The 27,463-nt window shown below is 40.5% G+C and overlaps 1 protein-coding gene across 2 annotated transcripts in view; it reads left to right on the forward strand.

The window, feature by feature from the left end:
* Positions 1 to 27,463, forward strand: part of SBF2 (SET binding factor 2) — an 805,041-nt gene that overhangs the window by 608,159 nt on the left and 169,419 nt on the right. For both annotated transcript variants that reach the window (XM_088476083.1, XM_088476084.1), the window contains exon 19: positions 6,600 to 6,862. In XM_088476083.1, coding sequence (XP_088332209.1) covers positions 6,600 to 6,862 — 263 coding nt within the window. The remainder of the gene's footprint in view (positions 1 to 6,599; positions 6,863 to 27,463) is intronic.

The following is a 27,463-nucleotide window of genomic DNA, read 5'->3' on the forward strand; positions in this document are numbered from 1 at the left end:
ATGTGATATGTGACACCTGTATATCTGTGTGCTCCTGAGTCTGTATATGGAGACTGCGCTGAGTAATGTGATATGTGACACCTGTATATCTGTGTGCTCCTGAGTCTGTATATAGGAGACTGTGCTGAGTAATGTGATATGTGACACCTGTATATCTGTGTGCTCCTGAGTCTGTATATGGGAGACTGTGCTGTGTAATGTGATAGGTGACACCTGTATATCTGTGTGCTCCTGAGTCTGTATATGGGAGACTGTGCTGAGTAATGTGACACCTGTATATCTGTGTGCTCCTGAGTCTGTATATGGAGACTGCGCTGAGTAATGTGATATGTGACACCTGTATATCTGTGTGCTCCTGAGTATTTATATGGGAGACTGTGCTGAGTAATGTGATATGTGACACCTGTATATCTGTGTGCTCCTGAGTCTGTATATAGGAGACTGTGCTGAGTAATGTGATATGTGACACCTGTATATCTGTGTGCTCCTGAGTCTGTATATAGGAGACTGTGCTGAGTAATGTGATATGTGACACCTGTATATCTGTGTGCTCCTGAGTCTGTATATAGGAGACTGCGCTGAGTAATGTGATATGTGACACCTGTATATCTGTGTGCTCCTGAGTCTGTATATAGGAGACTGCGCTGAGTAATGTGATATGTGACACCTGTATATCTGTGTGCTCCTGAGTCTGTATATAGGAGACTGCGCTGAGTAATGTGATATGTGACACCTGTATATCTGTGTGCTCCTGAGTCTGTATATGGGAGACTGTGCTGAGTAATGTGATATGTGACACCTGTATATCTGTGTGCTCCTGAGTCTGTATATGGGAGACAGCGCTGAGTACTGTGATATGTGACACCTGTATATCTGTGTGCTCCTGAGTCTGTATATAGGAGACTGCGCTGAGTAATGTGATATGTGACACCTGTATATCTGTGTGCTCCTGAGTCTGTATATGGAGACTGCGCTGAGTAATGTGATATGTGACACCTGTATATCTGTGTGCTCCTGAGTCTGTATATAGGAGACTGTGCTGAGTAATGTGACACCTGTATATCTGTGTGCTCCTGAGTCTGTATATAGGAGACTGCGCTGAGTAATGCGATAGGTGACACCTGTATATCTGTGTGCTCCTGAGTCTGTATATAGGAGACTGCGCTGAGTAATGTGATATGTGACACCTGTATATCTGTGTGCTCCTGAGTCTGTATATAGGAGACTGCGCTGAGTAATGTTATATGTGACACCTGTATATCTGTGTGCTCCTGAGTCTGTATATAGGAGACTGCGCTGAGTAATGTGATATGTGACACCTGTATATCTGTGTGCTCCTGAGTCTGTATATAGGAGACTGCGCTGAGTAATGTGATATGTGACACCTGTATATCTGTGTGCTCCTGAGTCTGTATATAGGAGACTGTGCTGAGTAATGTGATATGTGACACCTGTATATCTGTGTGCTCCTGAGTCTGTATATAGGAGACTGTGCTGAGTAATGTGACACCTGTATATCTGTGTGCTCCTGAGTCTGTATATAGGAGACTGTGCTGAGTAATGTGACACCTGTATATCTGTATGCTCCTGAGTCTGTATATGGAGACTGCGCTGAGTAATGTGATATGTGACACCTGTATATCTGTGTGCTCCTGAGTCTGTATATAGGAGACTGCGCTGAGTAATGTGATATGTGACACCTGTATATCTGTGTGCTCCTGAGTCTGTATATAGGAGACTGCGCTGAGTAATGTGATATGTGACACCTGTATATCTGTGTGCTCCTGAGTCTGTATATAGGAGACTGCGCTGAGTAATGTGATAGGTGACACCTGTATATCTGTGTGCTCCTGAGTCTGTATATAGGAGACTGCGCTGAGTAATGTGATATGTGACACCTGTATATCTGTGTGCTCCTGAGTCTGTATATGGGAGACTGCGCTGAGTAATGTGATAGGTGACACCTGTATATCTGTGGGCTCCTGAGTCTGTATATGGAGACTGTGCTGAGTAATGTGATATGTGACACCTGTATATCTGTGTGCTCCTGAGTCTGTATATAGGAGACTGTGCTGAGTAATGTGACACCTGTATATCTGTGTGCTCCTGAGTCTGTATATGGAGACTGCGCAGAGTAATGTGATGTGTGACACCTGTATATCTGTGTGCACCTGAGTCTGTATACAGGAGACTACGCTGAGTAATGTGATATGTGACACATGTATATATGTGTGCTCCAGAGTCTGTATATGGAGACTGTGCTGAGTAATGTGATATGTGACACCTGTATATCTGTGTGCTCCTGAGTCTGTATACAGGAGACTACGCTGAGTAATGTGATATGTGACACATGTATATATGTGTGCTCCTGAGTCTGTATATGGAGACTGTGCTGAGTAATGTGATATGTGACACCTGTATATCTGTGTGCTCCTGAGTCTGTATATGGGAGACTGCTCTGAGTAATATGATATGTGACACCTGTATATCTGTGTGCTCCTGAGTCTGTATATGGGAGACTGCGCTGAGTAATGTGATAGGTGACACCTGTATATCTGTGTGCTCCTGAGTCTGTATATAGGAGACTGTGCTGAGTAATGTGATATGTGACACCTGTATATCTGTGTGCTCCTGAGTCTCTATATGGGAGACTGTGCTGAGTAATGTGATATGTGACACCTGTATATCTGTGTGCTCCTGAGTCTGTATATAGGAGACTGTGCTGAGTAATGTGACACCTGTATATCTGTATGCTCCTGAGTCTGTATATGGAGACTGCGCTGAGTAATGTGATATGTGACACCTGTATATCTGTGTGCTCCTGAGTCTGTATATAGGAGACTGCGCTGAGTAATGTGATATGTGACACCTGTATATCTGTGTGCTCCTGAGTCTGTATATGGGAGACTGCGCTGAGTAATGTGATAGGTGACACCTGTATATCTGTGTGCTCCTGAGTCTGTATATAGGAGACTGTGCTGAGTAATGTGATATGTGACACCTGTATATCTGTGTGCTCCTGAGTCTCTATATGGGAGACTGTGCTGAGTAATGTGATATGTGACACCTGTATATCTGTGTGCTCCTGAGTCTGTATATAGGAGACTGTGCTGAGTAATGTGACACCTGTATATCTGTATGCTCCTGAGTCTGTATATGGAGACTGCGCTGAGTAATGTGATATGTGACACCTGTATATCTGTGTGCTCCTGAGTCTGTATATAGGAGACTGCTCTGAGTAATATGATATGTGACACCTGTATATCTGTGTGCTCCTGAGTCTGTATATGGGAGACTGCGCTGAGTAATGTGATAGGTGACACCTGTATATCTGTGTGCTCCTGAGTCTGTATATAGGAGACTGTGCTGAGTAATGTGATATGTGACACCTGTATATCTGTGTGCTCCTGAGTCTCTATATGGGAGACTGTGCTGAGTAATGTGATATGTGACACCTGTATATCTGTGTGCTCCTGAGTCTGTATATAGGAGACTGTGCTGAGTAATGTGACACCTGTATATCTGTATGCTCCTGAGTCTGTATATGGAGACTGCGCTGAGTAATGTGATATGTGACACCTGTATATCTGTGTGCTCCTGAGTCTGTATATAGGAGACTGCGCTGAGTAATGTGATATGTGACACCTGTATATCTGTGTGCTCCTGAGTCTGTATATAGGAGACTGCGCTGAGTAATGTGATATGTGACACCTGTATATCTGTGTGCTCCTGAGTCTGTATATAGGAGACTGTGCTGAGTAATGTGATATGTGACACCTGTATATCTGTGTGCTCCTGAGTCTCTATATGGGAGACTGTGCTGAGTAATGTGATATGTGACACCTGTATATCTGTGTGCTCCTGAGTCTGTATATAGGAGACTGCGCTGAGTAATGTGATATGTGACACCTGTATATCTGTGTGCTCCTGAGTCTGTATATAGGAGACTGCGCTGAGTAATGTGATATGTGACACCTGTATATCTGTGTGCTCCTGAGTCTGTATATAGGAGACTGTGCTGAGTAATGTGACACCTGTATATCTGTGTGCTCCTGAGTCTGTATATAGGAGACTGCGCTGAGTAATGTGATATGTGACACCTGTATATCTGTGTGCTCCTGAGTCTGTATATAGGAGACTGCGCTGAGTAATGTGATATGTGACACCTGTATATCTGTGTGCTCCTGAGTCTGTATATAGGAGACTGCGCTGAGTAATGTGATATGTGACACCTGTATATCTGTGTGCTCCTGAGTCTGTATATAGGAGACTGTGCTGAGTAATGTGACACCTGTATATCTGTGTGCTCCTGAGTCTGTATATAGGAGACTGTGCTGAGTAATGTGATATGTGACACCTGTATATCTGTGTGCTCCTGAGTCTCTATATGGGAGACTGTGCTGAGTAATGTGATATGTGACACCTGTATATCTGTGTGCTCCTGAGTCTGTATATAGGAGACTGTGCTGAGTAATGTGATATGTGACACCTGTATATCTGTGTGCTCCTGAGTCTGTATATAGGAGACTGCGCTGAGTAATGTGATATGTGACACCTGTATATCTGTGTGCTCCTGAGTCTGTATATAGGAGACTGTGCTGAGTAATGTGACACCTGTATATCTGTGTGCTCCTGAGTCTGTATATAGGAGACTGCGCTGAGTAATGTGATATGTGACACATGTATATCTGTGTGCTCCTGAGTCTGTATATAGGAGACTGCGCTGAGTAATGTGATATGTGACACCTGTATATCTGTGTGCTCCTGAGTCTGTATATAGGAGACTGCGCTGAGTAATGTGATATGTGACACCTGTATATCTGTGTGCTCCTGAGTCTGTATATAGGAGACTGTGCTGAGTAATGTGACACCTGTATATCTGTGTGCTCCTGAGTCTGTATATAGGAGACTGTGCTGAGTAATGTGATATGTGACACCTGTATATCTGTGTGCTCCTGAGTCTCTATATGGGAGACTGTGCTGAGTAATGTGATATGTGACACCTGTATATCTGTGTGCTCCTGAGTCTGTATATAGGAGACTGCGCTGAGTAATGTGATATGTGACACCTGTATATCTGTGTGCTCCTGAGTCTGTATATAGGAGACTGCGCTGAGTAATGTGATATGTGACACCTGTATATCTGTGTGCTCCTGAGTCTGTATATAGGAGACTGTGCTGAGTAATGTGACACCTGTATATCTGTGTGCTCCTGAGTCTGTATATAGGAGACTGCGCTGAGTAATGTGATATGTGACACCTGTATATCTGTGTGCTCCTGAGTCTGTATATAGGAGACTGCGCTGAGTAATGTGATATGTGACACCTGTATATCTGTGTGCTCCTGAGTCTGTATATAGGAGACTGCGCTGAGTAATGTGATATGTGACACCTGTATATCTGTGTGCTCCTGAGTCTGTATATAGGAGACTGTGCTGAGTAATGTGACACCTGTATATCTGTGTGCTCCTGAGTCTGTATATAGGAGACTGTGCTGAGTAATGTGATATGTGACACCTGTATATCTGTGTGCTCCTGAGTCTCTATATGGGAGACTGCGCTGAGTAATGTGATATGTGACACCTGTATATCTGTGTGCTCCTGAGTCTGTATATGGAGACTGTGCTGAGTAATGTGATATGTGACACCTGTATATCTGTGTGCTCCTGAGTCTGTATATAGGAGACTGCGCTGAGTAATGTGATATGTGACACCTGTATATCTGTGTGCTCCTGAGTCTGTATATAGGAGACTGTGCTGAGTAATGTGATATGTGACACCTGTATATCTGTGTGCTCCTGAGTCTCTATATGGGAGACTGCGCTGAGTAATGTGATATGTGACACCTGTATATCTGTGTGCTCCTGAGTCTGTATATGGAGACTGTGCTGAGTAATGTGATATGTGACACCTGTATATCTGTGTGCTCCTGAGTCTGTATATAGGAGACTGCGCTGAGTAATGTGATATGTGACACCTGTATATCTGTGTGCTCCTGAGTCTGTATATAGGAGACTGCGCTGAGTAATGTGATATGTGACACCTGTATATCTGTGTGCTCCTGAGTCTGTATATAGGAGACTGTGCTGAGTAATGTGATATGTGACACCTGTATATCTGTGTGCTCCTGAGTCTGTATATAGGAGACTGCGCTGAGTAATGTGATATGTGACACCTGTATATCTGTGTGCTCCTGAGTCTGTATATAGGAGACTGTGCTGAGTAATGTGATATGTGACACCTGTATATCTGTGTGCTCCTGAGTCTGTATATAGGAGACTGCGCTGAGTAATGTGATATGTGGGCACCATTGTAGCACTTTGTATATAAGTTCAGAGACTCGGTTGCACTCAAATATACAAGTGTCTCATATGAAATAGTCGGCACAGTCTGCTATGTCCTAGTCACATCGCATCGAGATTTAGATGCGTCTTCGTAGAAAAAAGACGCCCGGCTCTATCGATTCTCGCGAGACCTGGCTCGCCGATAGGGGCTTTTTAGTGCTTCAGCAAAGATGTATATGGACACATCTGTAGGTCGACTTCTAAACAATTAGTTGTTAGCTCCCAGCGCTCAATCACATTTCGTACTTTTAAAAGGAGAATGGCGTGAAAATCTCAGCACAGGAAATGACCGTCATGGATCTGGCGGCCGAGCAGCTCCGTCTATGGCCTTCACTAAGCAAACCGCAGCAGCAGGAGCTCGTACAGAATGAGGAAAGCACAGTGTTCAGCCAGGCCATCCACTTCTCTAACCTCATGGTCTATCTCCTGGTACCGCTGGATACCAGCAAGAACAAACTGCTGCGGACATCGGCGACCGGGGACTGGGAGAGCGGCAGCAACAGCATTGTCACCAATAGGTAACTGAAATACAAGGAGCAGGGAAAAAGAAATGAATATTAGTATAGTAAGTGACCCTGCAGTAGTGATGTTGTTTTACATTTACTGCAAGTTCTAACAAAGTACAATTCAGCATTGCTATAACATAAGTGTCTAATTCAGCATTGCAATACTATAACATAAGTGTCTAATTCAGCATTGCAGTGCTATAACATAAGTGTCTAATTCAGCATTGCAATACTATAACATAAGTGTCTAATTCAGCATTGCAATACTATAACATAAGTGTCTAATTCAGCATTGCAATGCTATAACATAAGTGTCTAATTCAGCATTGCAGTGCTATAACATAAGTGTCTAATTCAGCATTGCAATACTATAACATAAGTGTCTAATTCAGCATTGCAGTGCTATAACATAAGTGTCTAATTCAGCATTGCAATACTATAACATAAGTGTCTAATTCAGCATTGCAGTGCTATAACATAAGTGTCTAATTCAGCATTGCAGTGCTATAACATAAGTGTCTAATTCAGTATTGCAATGCTATAACATAAGTGTCTAATTCAGCATTGCAGTGCTATAACATAAGTGTCTAATTCAGCATTGCAATACTATAACATAAGTGTCTAATTCAGCATTGCAATGCTATAACATAAGTGTCTAATTCAGCATTGCAGTGCTATAACATAAGTGTCTAATTCAGTATTGCAATACTATAACATAAGTGTCTAATTCAGCATTGCAATGCTATAACATAAGTGTCTAATTCAGCATTGCAATGCTATAACATAAGTGTCTAATTCAGCATTGCAGTGCTATAACATAAGTGTCTAATTCAGCATTGCAATACTATAACATAAGTGTCTAATTCAGCATTGCAATACTATAACATAAGTGTCTAATTCAGCATTGCAATGCTATAACATAAGTGTCTAATTCAGCATTGCAATACTATAACATAAGTGTCTAATTCAGCATTGCAATACTATAACATAAGTGTCTAATTCAGTATTGCAATACTATAACATAAGTGTCTAATTCAGCATTGCAATACTATAACATAAGTGTCTAATTCAGCATTGCAGTGCTATAACATAAGTGTCTAATTCAGCATTGCAGTGCTATAACATAAGTGTCTAATTCAGCATTGCAGTGCTATAACATAAGTGTCTAATTCAGCATTGCAGTGCTATAACATAAGTGTCTAATTCAGCATTGCAGTGCTATAACATAAGTGTCTAATTCAGCATTGCATTGCTATAACATAAGTGTCTAATTCAGCATTGCAATACTATAACATAAGTGTCTAATTCAGCATTGCAGTGCTATAACATAAGTGTCTAATTCAGCATTGCAGTGCTATAACATAAGTGTCTAATTCAGCATTGCAGTGCTATAACATAAGTGTCTAATTCAGCATTGCAGTGCTATAACATAAGTGTCTAATTCAGCATTGCAATGCTATAACATAAGTGTCTAATTCAGCATTGCAATGCTATAACATAAGTGTCTAATTCAGCATTGCATTGCTATAACATAAGTGTCTAATTCAGCATTGCAATACTATAACATAAGTGTCTAATTCAGCATTGCAGTGCTATAACATAAGTGTCTAATTCAGCATTGCAGTGCTATAACATAAGTGTCTAATTCAGCATTGCAGTGCTATAACATAAGTGTCTAATTCAGCATTGCAGTGCTATAACATAAGTGTCTAATTCAGCATTGCAGTGCTATAACATAAGTGTCTAATTCAGCATTGCAATACTATAACATAAGTGTCTAATTCAGCATTGCAGTGCTATAACATAAGTGTCTAATTCAGCATTGCAGTGCTATAACATAAGTGTCTAATTCAGCATTGCAGTGCTATAACATAAGTGTCTAATTCAGCATTGCAATGCTATAACATAAGTGTCTAATTCAGCATTGCAATACTATAACATAAGTGTCTAATTCAGCATTGCAATGCTATAACATAAGTGTCTAATTCAGCATTGCAATACTATAACATAAGTGTCTAATTCAGCATTGCATTGCTATAACATAAGTGTCTAATTCAGCATTGCAATACTATAACATAAGTGTCTAATTCAGCATTGCAATACTATAACATAAGTGTCTAATTCAGCATTGCAATGCTATAACATAAGTGTCTAATTCAGCATTGCAGTGCTATAACATAAGTGTCTAATTCAGCATTGCAATACTATAACATAAGTGTCTAATTCAGCATTGCAATGCTATAACATAAGTGTCTAATTCAGCATTGCAATACTATAACATAAGTGTCTAATTCAGCATTGCATTGCTATAACATAAGTGTCTAATTCAGCATTGCAATACTATAACATAAGTGTCTAATTCAGCATTGCAATACTATAACATAAGTGTCTAATTCAGCATTGCATTGCTATAACATAAGTGTCTAATTCAGCATTGCAATACTATAACATAAGTGTCTAATTCAGCATTGCAATACTATAACATAAGTGTCTAATTCAGCATTGCAATACTATAACATAAGTGTCTAATTCAGCATTGCAATACTATAACATAAGTGTCTAATTCAGCATTGCAATGCTATAACATAAGTGTCTAATTCAGCATTGCAATACTATAACATAAGTGTCTAATTCAGCATTGCAATGCTATAACATAAGTGTCTAATTCAGCATTGCAATACTATAACATAAGTGTCTAATTCAGCATTGCAATGCTATAACATAAGTGTCTAATTCAGCATTGCAATACTATAACATAAGTGTCTAATTCAGCATTGCAATGCTATAACATAAGTGTCTAATTCAGCATTGCAATGCTATAACATAAGTGTCTAATTCAGCATTGCAATACTATAACATAAGTGTCTAATTCAGCATTGCAATGCTATAACATAAGTGTCTAATTCAGCATTGCAATGCTATAACATAAGTGTCTAATTCAGCATTGCAATACTATAACATAAGTGTCTAATTCAGCATTGCAATGCTATAACATAAGTGTCTAATTCAGTATTGCAATACTATAACATAAGTGTCTAATTCAGCATTGCAATGCTATAACATAAGTGTCTAATTCAGCATTGCAATGCTATAACATAAGTGTCTAATTCAGCATTGCAATGCTATAACATAAGTGTCTAATTCAGCATTGCAATGCTATAACATAAGTGTCTAATTCAGCATTGCAATACTATAACATAAGTGTCTAATTCAGCATTGCAATGCTATAACATAAGTGTCTAATTCAGTATTGCAGTACTATAACATAAGTGTCTAATTCAGCATTGCAATGCTATAACATAAGTGTCTAATTCAGCATTGCTATAACATAAGTGTCTAATTCAGCATTGCAATGCTATAACATAAGTGTCTAATTCAGCATTGCAATGCTATAACATAAGTGTCTAATTCAGCATTGCAATACTATAACATAAGTGTCTAATTCAGCATTGCAATGCTATAACATAAGTGTCTAATTCAGTATTGCAATACTATAACATAAGTGTCTAATTCAGCATTGCAATGCTATAACATAAGTGTCTAATTCAGCATTGCTATAACATAAGTGTCTAATTCAGCATTGCATTGCTATAACATAAGTGTCTAATTCAGCATTGCAATGCTATAACATAAGTGTCTAATTCAGCATTGCATTACTATAACATAAGTGTCTAATTCAGCATTGCAATACTATAACATAAGTGTCTAATTCAGCATTGCAATACTATAACATAAGTGTCTAATTCAGCATTGCAATGCTATAACATAAGTGTCTAATTCAGCATTGCAATGCTATAACATAAGTGTCTAATTCAGCATTGCAATGCTATAACATAAGTGTCTAATTCAGCATTGCAATACTATAACATAAGTGTCTAATTCAGCATTGCAATACTATAACATAAGTGTCTAATTCAGCATTGCAATACTATAACATAAGTGTCTAATTCAGCATTGCAATACTATAACATAAGTGTCTAATTCAGCATTGCAATGCTATAACATAAGTGTCTAATTCAGCATTGCAATACTATAACATAAGTGTCTAATTCAGCATTGCAATGCTATAACATAAGTGTCTAATTCAGCATTGCAATACTATAACATAAGTGTCTAATTCAGCATTGCAATACTATAACATAAGTGTCTAATTCAGCATTGCAATGCTATAACATAAGTGTCTAATTCAGCATTGCAATACTATAACATAAGTGTCTAATTCAGCATTGCAATACTATAACATAAGTGTCTAATTCAGCATTGCAATGCTATAACATAAGTGTCTAATTCAGCATTGCAATACTATAACATAAGTGTCTAATTCAGCATTGCAATGCTATAACATAAGTGTCTAATTCAGCATTGCAATACTATAACATAAGTGTCTAATTCAGCATTGCAATGCTATAACATAAGTGTCTAATTCAGCATTGCAATACTATAACATAAGTGTCTAATTCAGCATTGCAATGCTATAACATAAGTGTCTAATTCAGCATTGCAATACTATAACATAAGTGTCTAATTCAGCATTGCAGTACTATAACATAAGTGTCTAATTCAGCATTGCAATGCTATAACATAAGTGTCTAATTCAGTATTGCAATGCTATAACATAAGTGTCTAATTCAGCATTGCAATACTATAACATAAGTGTCTAATTCAGTATTGCAATACTATAACATAAGTGTCTAATTCAGCATTGCAATGCTATAACATAAGTGTCTAATTCAGCATTGCAATACTATAACATAAGTGTCTAATTCAGCATTGCAATGCTATAACATAAGTGTCTAATTCAGTATTGCAATACTATAACATAAGTGTCTAATTCAGCATTGCAATGCTATAACATAAGTGTCTAATTCAGCATTGCAATACTATAACATAAGTGTCTAATTCAGTATTGCAATACTATAACATAAGTGTCTAATTCAGCATTGCAGTGCTATAACATAAGTGTCTAATTCAGCATTGCAATACTATAACATAAGTGTCTAATTCAGCATTGCAATACTATAACATAAGTGTCTAATTCAGCATTGCAATACTATAACATAAGTGTCTAATTCAGTATTGCAATACTATAACATAAGTGTCTAATTCAGCATTGCAATACTATAACATAAGTGTCTAATTCAGCATTGCAATGCTATAACATAAGTGTCTAATTCAGCATTGCAATACTATAACATAAGTGTCTAATTCAGCATTGCAATACTATAACATAAGTGTCTAATTCAGCATTGCAATGCTATAACATAAGTGTCTAATTCAGCATTGCAATGCTATAACATAAGTGTCTAATTCAGCATTGCAATACTATAACATAAGTGTCTAATTCAGCATTGCAATACTATAACATAAGTGTCTAATTCAGCATTGCAATACTATAACATAAGTGTCTAATTCAGCATTGCAGTGCTATAACATAAGTGTCTAATTCAGCATTGCAATGCTATAACATAAGTGTCTAATTCAGCATTGCAATACTATAACATAAGTGTCTAATTCAGCATTGCAATACTATAACATAAGTGTCTAATTCAGCATTGCAGTGCTATAACATAAGTGTCTAATTCAGCATTGCAATGCTATAACATAAGTGTCTAATTCAGCATTGCAATGCTATAACATAAGTGTCTAATTCAGCATTGCAATACTATAACATAAGTGTCTAATTCAGCATTGCAGTGCTATAACATAAGTGTCTAATTCAGCATTGCAATGCTATAACATAAGTGTCTAATTCAGCATTGCAATGCTATAACATAAGTGTCTAATTCAGCATTGCAATGCTATAACATAAGTGTCTAATTCAGCATTGCAATACTATAACATAAGTGTCTAATTCAGCATTGCAATACTATAACATAAGTGTCTAATGGTGCATACACACGATCAGATTTTTCCTTCAGATATGAACGATAACGATTTAAAAATCGTTCAGTCGTTCATATCTGAAGGAAAATCGTTCATATCTGACATGCCTGAACGATGGACGATCAACGATGCGCGTTCCCGATGGTCAGATAATGGAGCGTACACACGGTCAGATTTGTCAGACTTGTCAGATTTGTCAGATGAACGACTGAACGATTAAACGATTTGAACGATTTGGACGATTTGACCAAAGTTTTGAACGATTTGAACGATTGAACGATTTTTGACTGCATTAAAATGAATGGAATCGTCCAAGTCTGACTGCAAACCCATCAGATGTCAGATATCGTTATCTGACAAACGGGAACGCGCATCGTTGATCGTCCATCGTTCAGGCATGTCAGATATGAACGATTTTCCATCAGATATGAACGACTGAACGATTTTTAAATCGTTATCGTCCATATCTGAAGAAAAAATCTGATCGTGTGTATGCACCATTACGATATCTGACATCTGATGGGTTTGCAGTCAGACTTGGACGATTCCATTCATTTTAATGCAGTCAAAAATCGTTCAATCGTTCAAATCGTTCAAAACTTTGGTAAAATCGTACAAATCGTTCAGATCGTTTAATCGTTCAATCGTTCATCTGACAAGTCTGACAAATCTGACCGTGTGTACGCTCCATAATTCAGCATTGCTATCAGAGCCAAAATCACTCCCACTGACATCACTAGTGATGTCAGTGGGGCCGGCTTGAGATGGTAGGCGTTCCCATGGGAACGCCTCTGTCTGGCAGGCACGCCCCCGGCACGCCCACCAAAGCGGGCATGCTGTCATTCAACATCGACAGCACGCCCCCTTTGGTGCGAGACCCGGAGCGATGGTGAGCCCGTCGCTCGCCGGTCTCGCGCATGCGCACGACGGAGCTCCCTCCGTCGTGCGCATGTACAGTGGGGAACATCGACCCGCTTGCGAGCGGGTCTGAATGACCCCCAAAGTGTCTCTCTCCCCCTTCCTCTGCCCCAATAAATAAAGAACGCCAGTGCTGTAGCCTGGGCTGGTTACCACTAATACAGGGATCAAAAGAACATTAGGTCCATCTGCAAAAAGAAGATGAATGTAACCACTCATTACAGAGCTCTGCCACTAAATGACACTTATCCATATGCCATAAGGGGAAGTGTTATGTTCTGTATATGATGCGGGTTGTAATGTAGTAAGTATGTATTAGCTGGCTGTGTGTAGTTGATGTTCTGTGTACGGCGGCCTAGTGTGCACTATTATCACCAGACTTAATCGCTGCCTACATTTCCGCTTTTGGGAAAAATAAGAATTTAATGCAAAAATCCTCAGTCTGGTTATGACTCAAAAAACCTGTAACTATAATATAAGTATTTTAATGTTAAATAAAAAACAACCAAATGGTGTTATATGATATGAGATTAGGGCTGTGAATTAGTTTATTATGGTTTAGAAGAAAACATACATAAATTGCAATCTACACTTACAGTACAGTACAGCACCTTCCCTCAGTATCTACATTTACAGTACAGCACCTTCCCTCAGTATCTACACTTACAGTACAGTACAGCACCTTCCCTCAGTATCTACATTTACAGTACAGTACAGCACCTTCCCTCAGTATCTACACTTACAGTACAGTACAGCACCTTCCCTCAGTATCTACACTTACAGTACAGTACAGCACCTTCCCTCAGTATCTACACTTACAATAAAGTACAGCACCTTCCCTCAGTATCTACACTTACAGTACAGTACAGCACCTTCCCTCAGTATCTACACTTACAGTACAGTACAGCACCTTCCCTCAGTATCTACACTTACAATACAGTACAGCACCTTCCCTCAGTATCTACACTTACAGTACAGTACAGCACCTTCCCTCAGTATCTACACTTACAATACAGTACAGCACCTTCCCTCAGTATCTACACTTACAGTACAGTACAGCACCTTCCCTCAGTATCTACACTTACAGTACAGTACAGCACCTTCCCTCAGTATCTACACTTACAGTACAGTACAGCACCTTCCCTCAGTATCTACACTTACAATACAGTACAGCACCTTCCCTCAGTATCTACACTTACAGTACAGTACAGCACCTTCCCTCAGTATCTACACTTACAGTACAGTACAGCACCTTCCCTCAGTATCTACACTTACAGTACAGTACAGCACCTTCCCTCAGTATCTACACTTACAATACAGTACAGCACCTTCCCTCAGTATCTACACTTACAATACAGTACAGCATCTTCCCTCAGTATCTACACTTACAGTACAATACAGCACCTTCCCTCAGTATCTACACTTACAATACAGTACAGCACCTTCCCTCAGTATCTACACTTACAGTACAGTACAGCACCTTCCCTCAGTATCTACACTTACAGTACAGTACAGCACCTTCCCTCAGTATCTACACTTAGAATACAGTACAGCACCTTCTCTCAGTATCTACACTTACAGTACAGTGCAATACAGTACAGTACAGCACCTTCCCTCAGTATCTACACTTACAATACAGTACAGCACCTTCCCTCATTATCTACACTTACAATACAGTACAGTACCTTCCCTCAGTATCTACACTCACAATACAATACAGTACAGCACCTTCCCTCAGTATCTACACGTACAATACAGTACAGCACCTTCCCTCAGTATATACCCTTACAGTACAGTACAGCACCTTCCCTCAGTATCTACACTTACAATACAGTACAGCACCTTCCCTCAGTATCTACACTTACAGTACAGTACAGCACCTTCCCTCAGTATCTACACTTACAGTACAGTACAGCACCTTCCCTCAGTATCTACACTTACAATACAGTACAGCACCTTCCCTCAGTATCTACACTTACAATACAGTACAGCACCTTCCCTCAGTATCTACACTTACAATACAGTACAGCACCTTCCCTCAGTATCTACACTTACAGTACAATACAGCACCTTCCCTCAGTATCTACACTTACAATACAGTACAGCACCTTCCCTCAGTATCTACACTTACAGTACAGTACAGCACCTTCCCTCAGTATCTACACTTACAATGCAATACAGTACAGCACCTTCCCTCAGTATCTACACTTACAATACAGTACAATACAGCACCTTCCCTCAGTATCTACACTTAGAATACAGTACAGCACCTTCTCTCAGTATCTACACTTACAGTACAGTGCAATACAGTACAGTACAGCACCTTCCCTCAGTATCTACACTTACAATACAGTACAGTACCTTCCCTCAGTATCTACACTCACAATACAATACAGTACAGCACCTTCCCTCAGTATCTACACGTACAATACAGTACAGCACCTTCCCTCAGTATATACCCTTACAGTACAGTACAGCACCTTCCCTCAGTATCTACACTTACAGTACAGTACAGCACCTTCCCTCGGTATCTACACTTACAGTACAGTACAGCACCTTCCCTCAGTATCTACACTTACAATGCAATACAGTACAGCACCTTCCCTCAGTATCTACACTTACAATACAGTACAGTACAGCACCTTCCCTCAGTATCTACACTTACAGTGCAGTACAGCACCTTCCCTCAGTATCTACACTTACAGTACAGTACAGCACCTTCCCTCAGTATCTACACTTACAGTACAGTACAGCACCTTCCCTCAGTATCTACACTTACAATGCAATACAGTACAGCACCTTCCCTCAGTATCTACACTTACAATACAGTACAATACAGCACCTTCCCTCAGTATCTACACGTACAATACAGTACAGCGCCTTCCCTCAGTATCTACACTTACAGTACAGTACAGCACCTTCCCTCAGTATCTACACTTACAATACAGTACAGCACCTTCCCTCAGTATCTACACTTACAATAAAGTACAGCACCTTCCCTCAGTATCTACACTTACAATACTGTACAGCACCTTCCCTCAGTATCTACACTTACAATACAGTACAGCATCTTCCCTCAGTATCTACACTTACAATACAGTACAGCACCTTCCCTCAGTATCTACACTTACAATACAGTACAGCACCTTCCCTCAGTATCTACACTTACAATAAAGTACAGCACCTTCCCTCAGTATCTACACTTACAATACTGTACAGCACCTTCCCTCAGTATCTACACTTACAATACAGTACAGCATCTTCCCTCAGTATCTACACTTACAATACAGTACAGCACCTTCCCTCAGTATCTACACTTACAATACAGTACAGCACCTTCCCTCAGTATCTACACTTACAATTCAGTACAGCACCTTCCCTCAGTATCTACACTTACAATACAATACAGTACAGCACCTTCCCTCAGTATCTACACGTACAATACAGTACAGTACAGCACCTTCCCTCAGTATCTACACTTACAATGCAATACAGTACAGCACCTTCCCTCAGTATCTACACGTACAATACAGTATAGCACCTTCCCTCAGTATCTACACTTACAATACAGTACAGCACCTTCCCTCAGTATCTACTCTTACAATACAGTACAGCACCTTCCCTCAGTATCTACACTTACAATACAGTACAACACCTTCCCTCAGTATCTACATTTACAGTACAGTACAGCACCTTCCCTCAGTATTTACACTTACAGTACAGTACAGCACCTTCCCTCAGTATCTACACTTACAATACAGTACAGCACCTTCCCTCAGTATCTACACTTACAATACAATACAGTACAGCACCTTCCCTCGGTATCTACACTTACAATACAGTACAGTACAGCACCTTCCCTCAGTATCTACACTTACAATACAGTACAGTACAGCACCTTCCCTCAGTATCTACACTTACAATACAGTACAGTACAGCACCTTCCCTCAGTATCTACACTTACAGTCCAGTACAGCACCTTCCCTCAGTATCTACTCTTACAATACAGTACAGCACCTTCCCTCAGTATCTACACTTACAATACAGTACAGCACCTTCCCTCAGTATCTACACTTACAATACAGTACAGCACCTTCCCTCAGTATCTACATTTACAATACAGCACCTTCCCTCAGTATCTACACTTACAATACAGTACAGCACCTTCCCTCAGTATCTACACTTACAATACAGTACAGCACCTTCCCTCAGTATCTACACTCAGAATACAGTACAGCACCTTCCCTCAGTATCTACACTTACAATACTGTACAGCACCTTCCCTCAGTATCTACACTTACAATACAGTACAGCACCTTCCCTCAGTATCTACACTTACAATACAGTACAGCACCTTCCCTCAGTATCTACACTTACAATACAGTACAGCACCTTCCCTCAGTATCTACACTTACAATACAGTACAGCACCTTCCCTCAGTATCTACACTTACAGTACAGTACAGCACCTTCCCTCAGTATCTACACTTACAATACAGTACAGCACCTTCCCTCAGTATCTACACTTACAATACAGTACAGCACCTTCCCTCAGTATCTACACTTACAATACAGTACAGCACCTTCCCTCAGTATCTACACTTACAATACAGTACAGCACCTTCCCTCAGTATCTACACTTACAATACAGTACAGTACAGCACCTTCCCTCAGTATCTACACTTACAATACAGTACAGTACAGCACCTTCCCTCAGTATCTACACTTACAATACAGTACAGTACAGCACCTTCCCTCAGTATCTACACTTACAATACAGTACAGTACAGCACCTTCCCTCAGTATCTACACTTACAATACAGTACAGTACAGCACCTTCCCTCAGTATCTACTCTTACAATACAGTACAGCACCTTCCCTCAGTATCTACACTTACAATACAGTACAGTACAGCACCTTCCCTCAGTATCTACTCTTACAATACAGTACAGCACCTTCCCTCAGTATCTACACTTACAATACAGTGCAGCACCTTCCCTCTGTATCTACACTTACAATACAGTACAGTTATTGACAGCGGTATCCAGATAGGAGTACAGGGTGGGGGTGGCGGCCATTTTGTGCAGATGGATGTGGGCTGAAGCCATACTTACCTACAAAAAGCATTTCAGGGAAATTGTGAAAACGACACCTATGAGCACGACGGTAAAGTGGACTGTACTGCTACATCTGAGAGGCGTGTCATAAAATTTACTTACATCCGAATGTAAATGATCCCCAAAACAGTCAGTAAGATCTAAGGGGGAGATGCATCATCGGCGACATCGCCGATGCGGTACATCCCCCCTGATTTCGCGTACATACCGCGGTTAATTACCGCGGTATGTACTAAGAATATCGCAAAGAACCGCTCTCTCGATGAGAGCTGTCCTTTGCGATGCTGCCGGGCAAAGGGACTTCCGGATTTAACACCCAGATGTCCTTCTGCGCGGACGCGGGGGCTCATGGGAGGGTTACCTAGCAACGCGAAGCAGCAAAATGCAGCGCATTCTGCTGCTTAATGCATACGGGGAATGTGGTAAAACCCCCTAAAAACTGCATTTTCGGGGGTTTTACCGCATTTTTGCCATTAATACATCTCCTCCTATGTGTCAATGAAATCACACTGACACTTTCCAGAAAATGCATGTAGCCATAGGGATCATTGTGCCTTATACCCAATGCAGGGAATTATACTAATACATGTAGCCATAGGGATCATTGTGCCTTATACCCAATTCAGGGAATTATACTAATACATGTAGCCATAGGGATCATTGTGCCTTATACCCAATTCAGGGAATTATACTAATACATGTAGCCATAGGGATCATTGTGCCTTAGACCCAATGCAGGGAATTATACTAATACATGTAGCCATAGGGATCATTGTGCCTTATACCCAATGCAGGGAATTATACTAATACATGTAGCCATAGGGATCATTGTGCCTTATACCCAATGCAGGGAAGTTATACTAATACATGTAGCCATAGGGATCACTGTGCCCTATACCCAATGCAGGGAATTTTACTAATACATGTAGCCATAGGGATCATTGTGCCTTATACCCAATGCAGGGAAATTATACTAATACATGTAGCCATAGGGATCATTGTGCCTTATACCCAATGCAGGGAATTATACTAATACATGTAGCCATAGGGATCACTGTGCCTTATACCCAATCCAGGGAAATGATACTAATACATGTAGCCATAGGGATCATTGTGCCTTATACCCAATGCAGGGAAATTATACAGATACATGTAGCCATAGGGATCATTGTGCCTTATACCCAATGCAGGGAATTATACTAATACATGTAGCCATAGGGATCATTGTGCCTTATACCCAATTCAGGGAATTATACTAATACATGTAGCCATAGGGATCATTGTGCCTTATACCCAATTCAGGGAATTATACTAATACATGTAGCCATAGGGATCATTGTGCCTTATACCCAATGCAGGGAATTATACTAATACATGTAGCCATAGGGATCATTGTGCCTTATACCCAATTCAGGGAATTATACTAATACATGTAGCCATAGGGATCATTGTGCCTTAGACCCAATGCAGGGAATTATACTAATACATGTAGCCATAGGGATCATTGTGCCTTATACCCAATGCAGGGAATTATACTAATACATGTAGCCATAGGGATCATTGTGCCTTATACCCAATGCAGGGAAGTTATACTAATACATGTAGCCATAGGGATCACTGTGCCCTATACCCAATGCAGGGAATTATACTAATACATGTAGCCATAGGGATCATTGTGCCTTATACCCAATGCAGGGAAATTATACTAATACATGTAGCCATAGGGATCATTGTGCCTTATACCCAATGCAGGGAATTATACTAATACATGTAGCCATAGGGATCACTGTGCCTTATACCCAATCCAGGGAAATTATACTAATACATGTAGCCATAGGGATCATTGTGCCTTATACCCAATGCAGGGAAATTATACAGATACATGTAGCCATAGGGATCATTGTGCCTTATATCCAATGCAGGGAATTATACTAATACATGCAGCCATAGGAATCATTGTGCCTTATACCCAATGCAGGGAATTATACTAATACATGTAGCCATAGGGATCATTGTGCCTTATACCCAATGCAGGGAATGATACTAATACATGTAGCCATAGGGATCATTGTGCCTTATATCCAATGCAGGGAATTATACAGATACATGTAGCCATAGGGATCATTGTGCCTTATACCCAATGCAGGGAATTATACTAATACATGTAGCCATAGGGATCATTGTGCCTTATACCCAATGCAGGGAAATTATACTAATACATGTAGCCATAGGGATCATTGTGCCTTATATCCAATGCAGGGAAATTATACTAATACATGTAGCCATAGGGATCATTGTGCCTTATACCCAATGCAGGGAAATTATACTAATACATGTAGCCATAGGGATCATTGTGCCTTATACCCAATGCAGGGAATTATACTAATACATGTAACCATAGGGATCATTGTGCCTTATACCCAATGCAGGGAATTATACAGATACATGTAACCATAGGGATCATTGTGCCTTATACCCAATGCAGGGAAGTTATACTAATACATGTAGCCATAGGGATCACTGTGCCCTATACCCAATGCAGTGAATTATACTAATACATGTAGCCATAGGGATCATTGTGCCTTATACCCAATGCAGGGAAATTATACTAATACATGTAGCCATAGGGATCATTGTGCCTTATACCCAATGCAGGGAATTATACTAATACATGTAGCCATAGGGATCATTGTGCCTTATATCCAATGCAGCGTATTATACTAATACATGTAGCCATAGGGATCATTGTGCCTTATACCCAATGCAGGGAAATTATACTAATACATGTAGCCATAGGGATCATTGTGCCTTATACCCAATGCAGGGAATTATACTAATACATGTAGCCATAGGGATCACTGTGCCTTATACCCAATCCAGGGAAATGATACTAATACATGTAGCCATAGGGATCATTGTGCCTTATACCCAATGCAGGGAAGTTATACTAATACATGTAGCCATAGGGATCATTGTGCCTTATATCCAATGCAGGGAATTATACTAATACATGTAGCCATAGGGATCATTGTGCCTTATACCCAATGCAGGGAAATTATACAGATGCATGTAGCCATAGGGATCATTGTGCCTTATACCCAATGCAGGGAATTATACTAATACATGTAGCCATAGGGATCATTGTGCCTTATATCCAATGCAGGGAATTATACTAATACATGTAGCCATAGGGATCATTGTGCCTTATACCCAATGCAGGGAAATGACACTAATACATGTTGCCATAGGGATCATTGTGCCTTATACCCAAATGCAGGGAAATTATACAGATACATGTAGCCATAGGGATTATTGTGCCTTATACCCAATGCAGGGAATTATACTAATACATGTAGCCATAGGGATCATTGTGCCTTATACCCAATCCAGGGAAATGATACTAATACATGTAGCCATAGGGATCATTGTGCCTTATACCCAATGCAGGGAAGTTATACTAATACATGTAACCATAGGGGTCATTGTGCCTTATATCCAATGCAGGGAATTATACTAATACATGTAGCCATAGGGATCATTGTGCCTTATACCCAATGCAGGGAAATTATACAGATACATGTAGCCATAGGGATCATTGTGCCTTATACCCAATGCAGGGAATTATACTAATACATGTAGCCATAGGGATCATTGTGCCTTATACCCAATGCAGGGAATGATACTAATACATGTAGCCATAGGGATCATTGTGCCTTATACCCAATGCAGGGAATGATACTAATACATGTAGCCATAGGGATCATTGTGCCTTATATCCAATGCAGGGAATTATACAGATACATGTAGCCATAGGGATCATTGTGCCTTATACCCATTGCAGGGAATTATACTAATACATGTAGCCATAGGGATCATTGTGCCTTATACCCAATGCAGGGAAATTATACTAATACATGTAGCCATAGGGATCATTGTGCCTTATATCTAATGCAGGGAATGATACTAATACATGTAGCCATAGGGATCGTTGTGCCTTATACCCAATGCAGGGAATTACACTAATACATGTAGCCATAGGGATCATTGTGCCTTATACCCAATGCAGGGAAATGATACTAATGGTCCCAAATGAATGTATATATCTTGTGTATATATATGTATTTTTTTTTAATATAACAACTTCATAATGGGGGTGAGGTGCAATCAGGGAGATTACTAGTCTCTCCTGGGAGACAGGGAGATTGTTACTATGTCAGGGAGACTCCCTGACAATGAGGGAGAGTTGGAAAGTATGGCTATAGCTCAGCTAAAGATGGGGGGGGGGGGTATGGTAGTCAGATTAATCTGCTAAACTCTACATACTAGCTTAGAATCTTGCATCATATCCTCCGTGACTACATTACCCATATAACTAGTAAATGATAACTGTTCATTTGGCTGCTGATGATAATGCCACGTGCCACCTTTATGTCTCTCACTCTTAGGTTGTTATTACGATGAGTTAGAAAACGATCTATGTAGTAAGATAGAGCAATAATCTAGGCTAAGATAAAGCCCAACGGAATATGCCAGCACTATATAAATAAATGTGAACAAGGCATTTACTTCTGACTCTGAATAAAGACATTTCAGTATCATAAAGCACAGAATGATTATATCTTTAATAATAAATGATGAAATTGTAGTAGAGCGAGAAGAGGAGGGAAGCAACATACCGTATTATTATTATAATTATCATTATTATTATTATACTCATCGTATTAGAGGAAGTAACCAAATAGTGCCCAACGTATCATTCTCCATCCTTCTGTTTTCTTAATACTCAGCATTGGCAACACTAGCAGTGCCTCACCGCGCCTCACAGTGCCTCACCACGCCTCACAGTGCCTCACCGCGCACAGGGAAACGTATTACACTGGGGATCCTGGAGGGCCAGACGCCTCATCTTGTTGGGGGATCAGGAGGAGGCACCATGCCCCTGGCTGCTTGTAGATTTTTCATCTAGCTTTAACTTTTTGCAGATTGTTTTTGGATATAGCACATTTTCATGTATTATTGCTTTGGAATTGACAATTAGCTGCAGATTGCAGGTGTCAGAGTTCCTGTATGGCCAAATATCATCTACTTGGCTTGCTCTCTGGCATTTAGATCCTGAAGTTCTAATTGTCCTCAATGTATAATTTGGTATTATATGTAGAAGAAATCACAGTGACATGCATACGTTATCTGCCACATGCTAATGATATCATTACGCTAAGGAGCGGAGGGGGTATTACATTCCCCGATGTGTGGATATCAGTGCAGCCAGTTTTATGACGGTGCCGCAGTATAGGTCTGGCCATCAAAAGTTCTTACTATTAAGTATTGTAGTTCACAAATTCGTTTATTTCCAGCACCCGAGGGGTTAAGCGCTCACTCTTGACCTTTGCACTGGCCACCAAATGTAGACATCGGAGTTTGGTCTCAGCGGAATGTTCCGCATGTCTTAGTGTCGCCACTTAGATTAAATGTCTGATCACAGTTTGATAAACAATTGCTGTGTTGTTGTTAAAGTGTAGTGATGTCATTGTTTGTGTCATTGTGTATCATTCTTTATCAATGACTCTGCAATTCCTATAATTATTATCATTTATTTATATAAGACTTGACATGACCGCGCCGGCACCGTTATATCGCAGTACCTCCGAGCTGCCCTCTTGGATTGTGTTTTGGAAAATGGGATCTTTATAACTATACAGCATGTTATAGATCAAGTTGTCAAAATATATTTTAAGTGATGAATGTTCTTGATAGTGGAAATTGAATTTTTGGCCTTTTAAAAGCTATCAAGGGTATTCATGGTATTGCATTTTCTCATCAGTAGAATATGTTCTTATATGTTACACTGTATGATAAAGTGGTCAGTGGTATTAATCTCATTATCACAGAATAAAGGTATTTATGACTAGTGAGCTAAGATGGGTTATAGCTTACATTTCTGACCATATAAGGCTAATTATCCCAGTTGTGTCTATGCACACGATCACTGTTAAAGTGTGTTCCTCTGTTTGGGGTTTTATCCCCCTTTCCCCTTTGGGGGTCTGATAGAATAAATACCCTTATTACCAGTAGTAATTGTTATAAGTACTTATTGGGATACAATGTTAGGGTCCCATACCATCTTCTTTATGTGTGATATTAGTCTGTGACTCCTGGCTAATCATTAACCTTCCCATACTGTCCTGTTATAGGGGCCCATCCATTAGCAGATGTTTTTCTGAAAGATGAAAGATATCTATTGATAATTCCGGTGGCTGCGCTGAACGATATCCGTCATGTACATGACAGATTTTGGCAAAAGACGAATGATGAACGATATCGTATATGATATCACTCAGGGAGTGGCGTTTTCTCTACAGCGCTCTGTACCTGCTGCTAATATCTTTCGTCATTCATCGTTTACCGCATATAAACTGCCAGATATTTCTAATATCATACAGCGATTGCGATAATTGACCAACATGTTGGAGAGATGAGAGATTCAATTTATCGGCCGCGGAAGTGCGCATCTGTCATCGTTCAGTCGTTCAATTTATCTGCTAATGGATAGGCCCCTTAAGTGTTCGTCTTGTACCACTACAGTCCCAGACAGAAGGTCCCAGCTGTTACGCAATATGTGTCTTAACTAGAGTTACACGTGAGCTATACACGCAAGCTCTCTATATGACTGGGCTAATACCGCCCCAAATATTGCCAGTAACCTCATTGCTGTAACTATAGTGTATTATACAGTGCATTCGGAAAGTATTCACAGCGCTTCACTTTTTCCACATTTTGTTACGTGGAATAAATACATTTTTGTCCTCAAAATTCTACACACAATTCCCCATAATGACAACGTCTAAAAGGTTTTTTTGAGATTTTTGCAAATTTAATTAAAAAAACAAAACTAAGAAATCACATGTACATTAGTAATCACAGCCTTTGCTCAATACTTTGTTGATGCACCTTTGGCAGCAATTACAGCCTCAAGTCTTTTGAATATGATGCCACAAGCTTGGCACACCTATCTTCGGGCAGTTTTGCCCATTCCTCTTTGCAGCACCTCTAAAGCTCCATCAGGTTGGATTGGAAGCGTCGGTGCACAGCCATTTTCAGATCTCTCCAGAGATGTTCAATCGGATTCAAATCTGGGCTCTGGCTGGGCCACTCAAGGACATTCACAGAGTTGTCCTGAAGCCACTGCTTTGATATCTTGGCTGTGTGCTTAGGGTCGTTGTCCTGCTGAAAGATGAACCGTCGCCCCAGTCTGAGGTCAAGAGCGCTCTGGAGCAGGTTTTCATCCAGGATGTCTTTGTACATTGCTGCATTCATCTTTCCCTATATCCTGACTAGTCTCCCAGTTCCTGCTGCTGAACAACATCCCCACAGCATGATGCTGCCACCACCATGCTTCACTGTAGGGATGGTGTTGACCTGGTAAGGAGCGGTTCCTGGTTTCTTCCAAACATAACGCCTGGCATTCACGCCAAAGAGTTCAATCTTGCTCTCATCAGACCAGATAATTTTGTTTCTCATGGTCAGAGAGTCCTTCAGGTGCATTTTGAGTCAGAGAGTCCTTCGGGCTGCCATGTGCTTTTTACTAAGGAGTGGCTTCCATCTGGCCACTCTACCATACAGGCCTGATTGGTGGATTGCTGCAGAGATGGTTGTCCTTCTGGAAGGTTCTCCTCTCTCCACAGAGGAATGCTTTAGCTCTGACAGAGTGACCATCGGGTTCTTGGTCACCTCCCTGACGAGGGCCCTTCTCCCCCGATCGCTCGGTTTAGACGGCCGGCCAACTCTAGGAAGAGTCCTGGTGGTTCCGAACTTCTTCCATTTACGGATGATGGAGGCCACTGTACTCATTGGGACCGTCAAAGCAGCAGATATTTTTATGTACCCTTACCCAGATTTGTGCCTCGATACAATACTGTCTCAGAGGTCTACAGACAATTCCTTGGACTTTATGCTTGGTTTGTGCTCTGACATGCACTGTCAAGTGTGGGACCTTATATAGACAGGTGTATGCCTTTCAAAATCATGTCCAATCAACTGAATTTACCACAGGTGGACTCCAATTAAGCTGTAGGAACATCTCAAGGATGATCAGTGGAAACAGGATGCACATGCGAGCAATTTTGAGCTTCATGGCAAAGGCTGTGAATACTAATGTACATGTGATTTCTTAGTTGTTTTTTTTTATTAAATTTGCAAAAATCTCAAAGAAACTTTTTACACATTGTCATTATGGGACATTGGGCCTGTTTCAGAGCCGGACGCTCTGACCAGAGCGCTCGCTCTGAATCAGGGCCCTCCTCCATTAAAATGGAGCATCCAGGAGCACGCTCCAAACACAGCATATACGAGCGTCCAAGAAGATGGTCGCGATGGTCTTGACCATCGCGACCATCGGACTTGCGAGGGAAACCCTGCGGTCGGGTTTCCCAGCCACAAGCCCTGGAGTGATTTTGGCTCTATCAGGGCCAAAATCACTCCCACTGACATCACTAGTGATGTCAGTGGGGCCGGCTTCAGACTGTAGGCGTTCCCATGGGAACACCTCCGTCTGGCAGGCACGCCCAGCAAAGTGGGCGTGCTGTCAATCAACATCGACAGCACGCCCCCTTTGGTGCGAGACCCGGAGCGATGGGAAGCCCGTCGCTCGCTGGGTCTCGCGCATGCGCACGACGGAGCTCCCTCCGTCGTGGGCATGC

The sequence above is a fragment of the Taudactylus pleione genome, unplaced genomic scaffold, assembly GCF_031769625.1.
Source record: "Taudactylus pleione unplaced genomic scaffold, aTauple2 ptg000182l, whole genome shotgun sequence".
In the NCBI taxonomy this organism is placed as follows: Eukaryota; Metazoa; Chordata; class Amphibia; order Anura; family Myobatrachidae; genus Taudactylus; species Taudactylus pleione.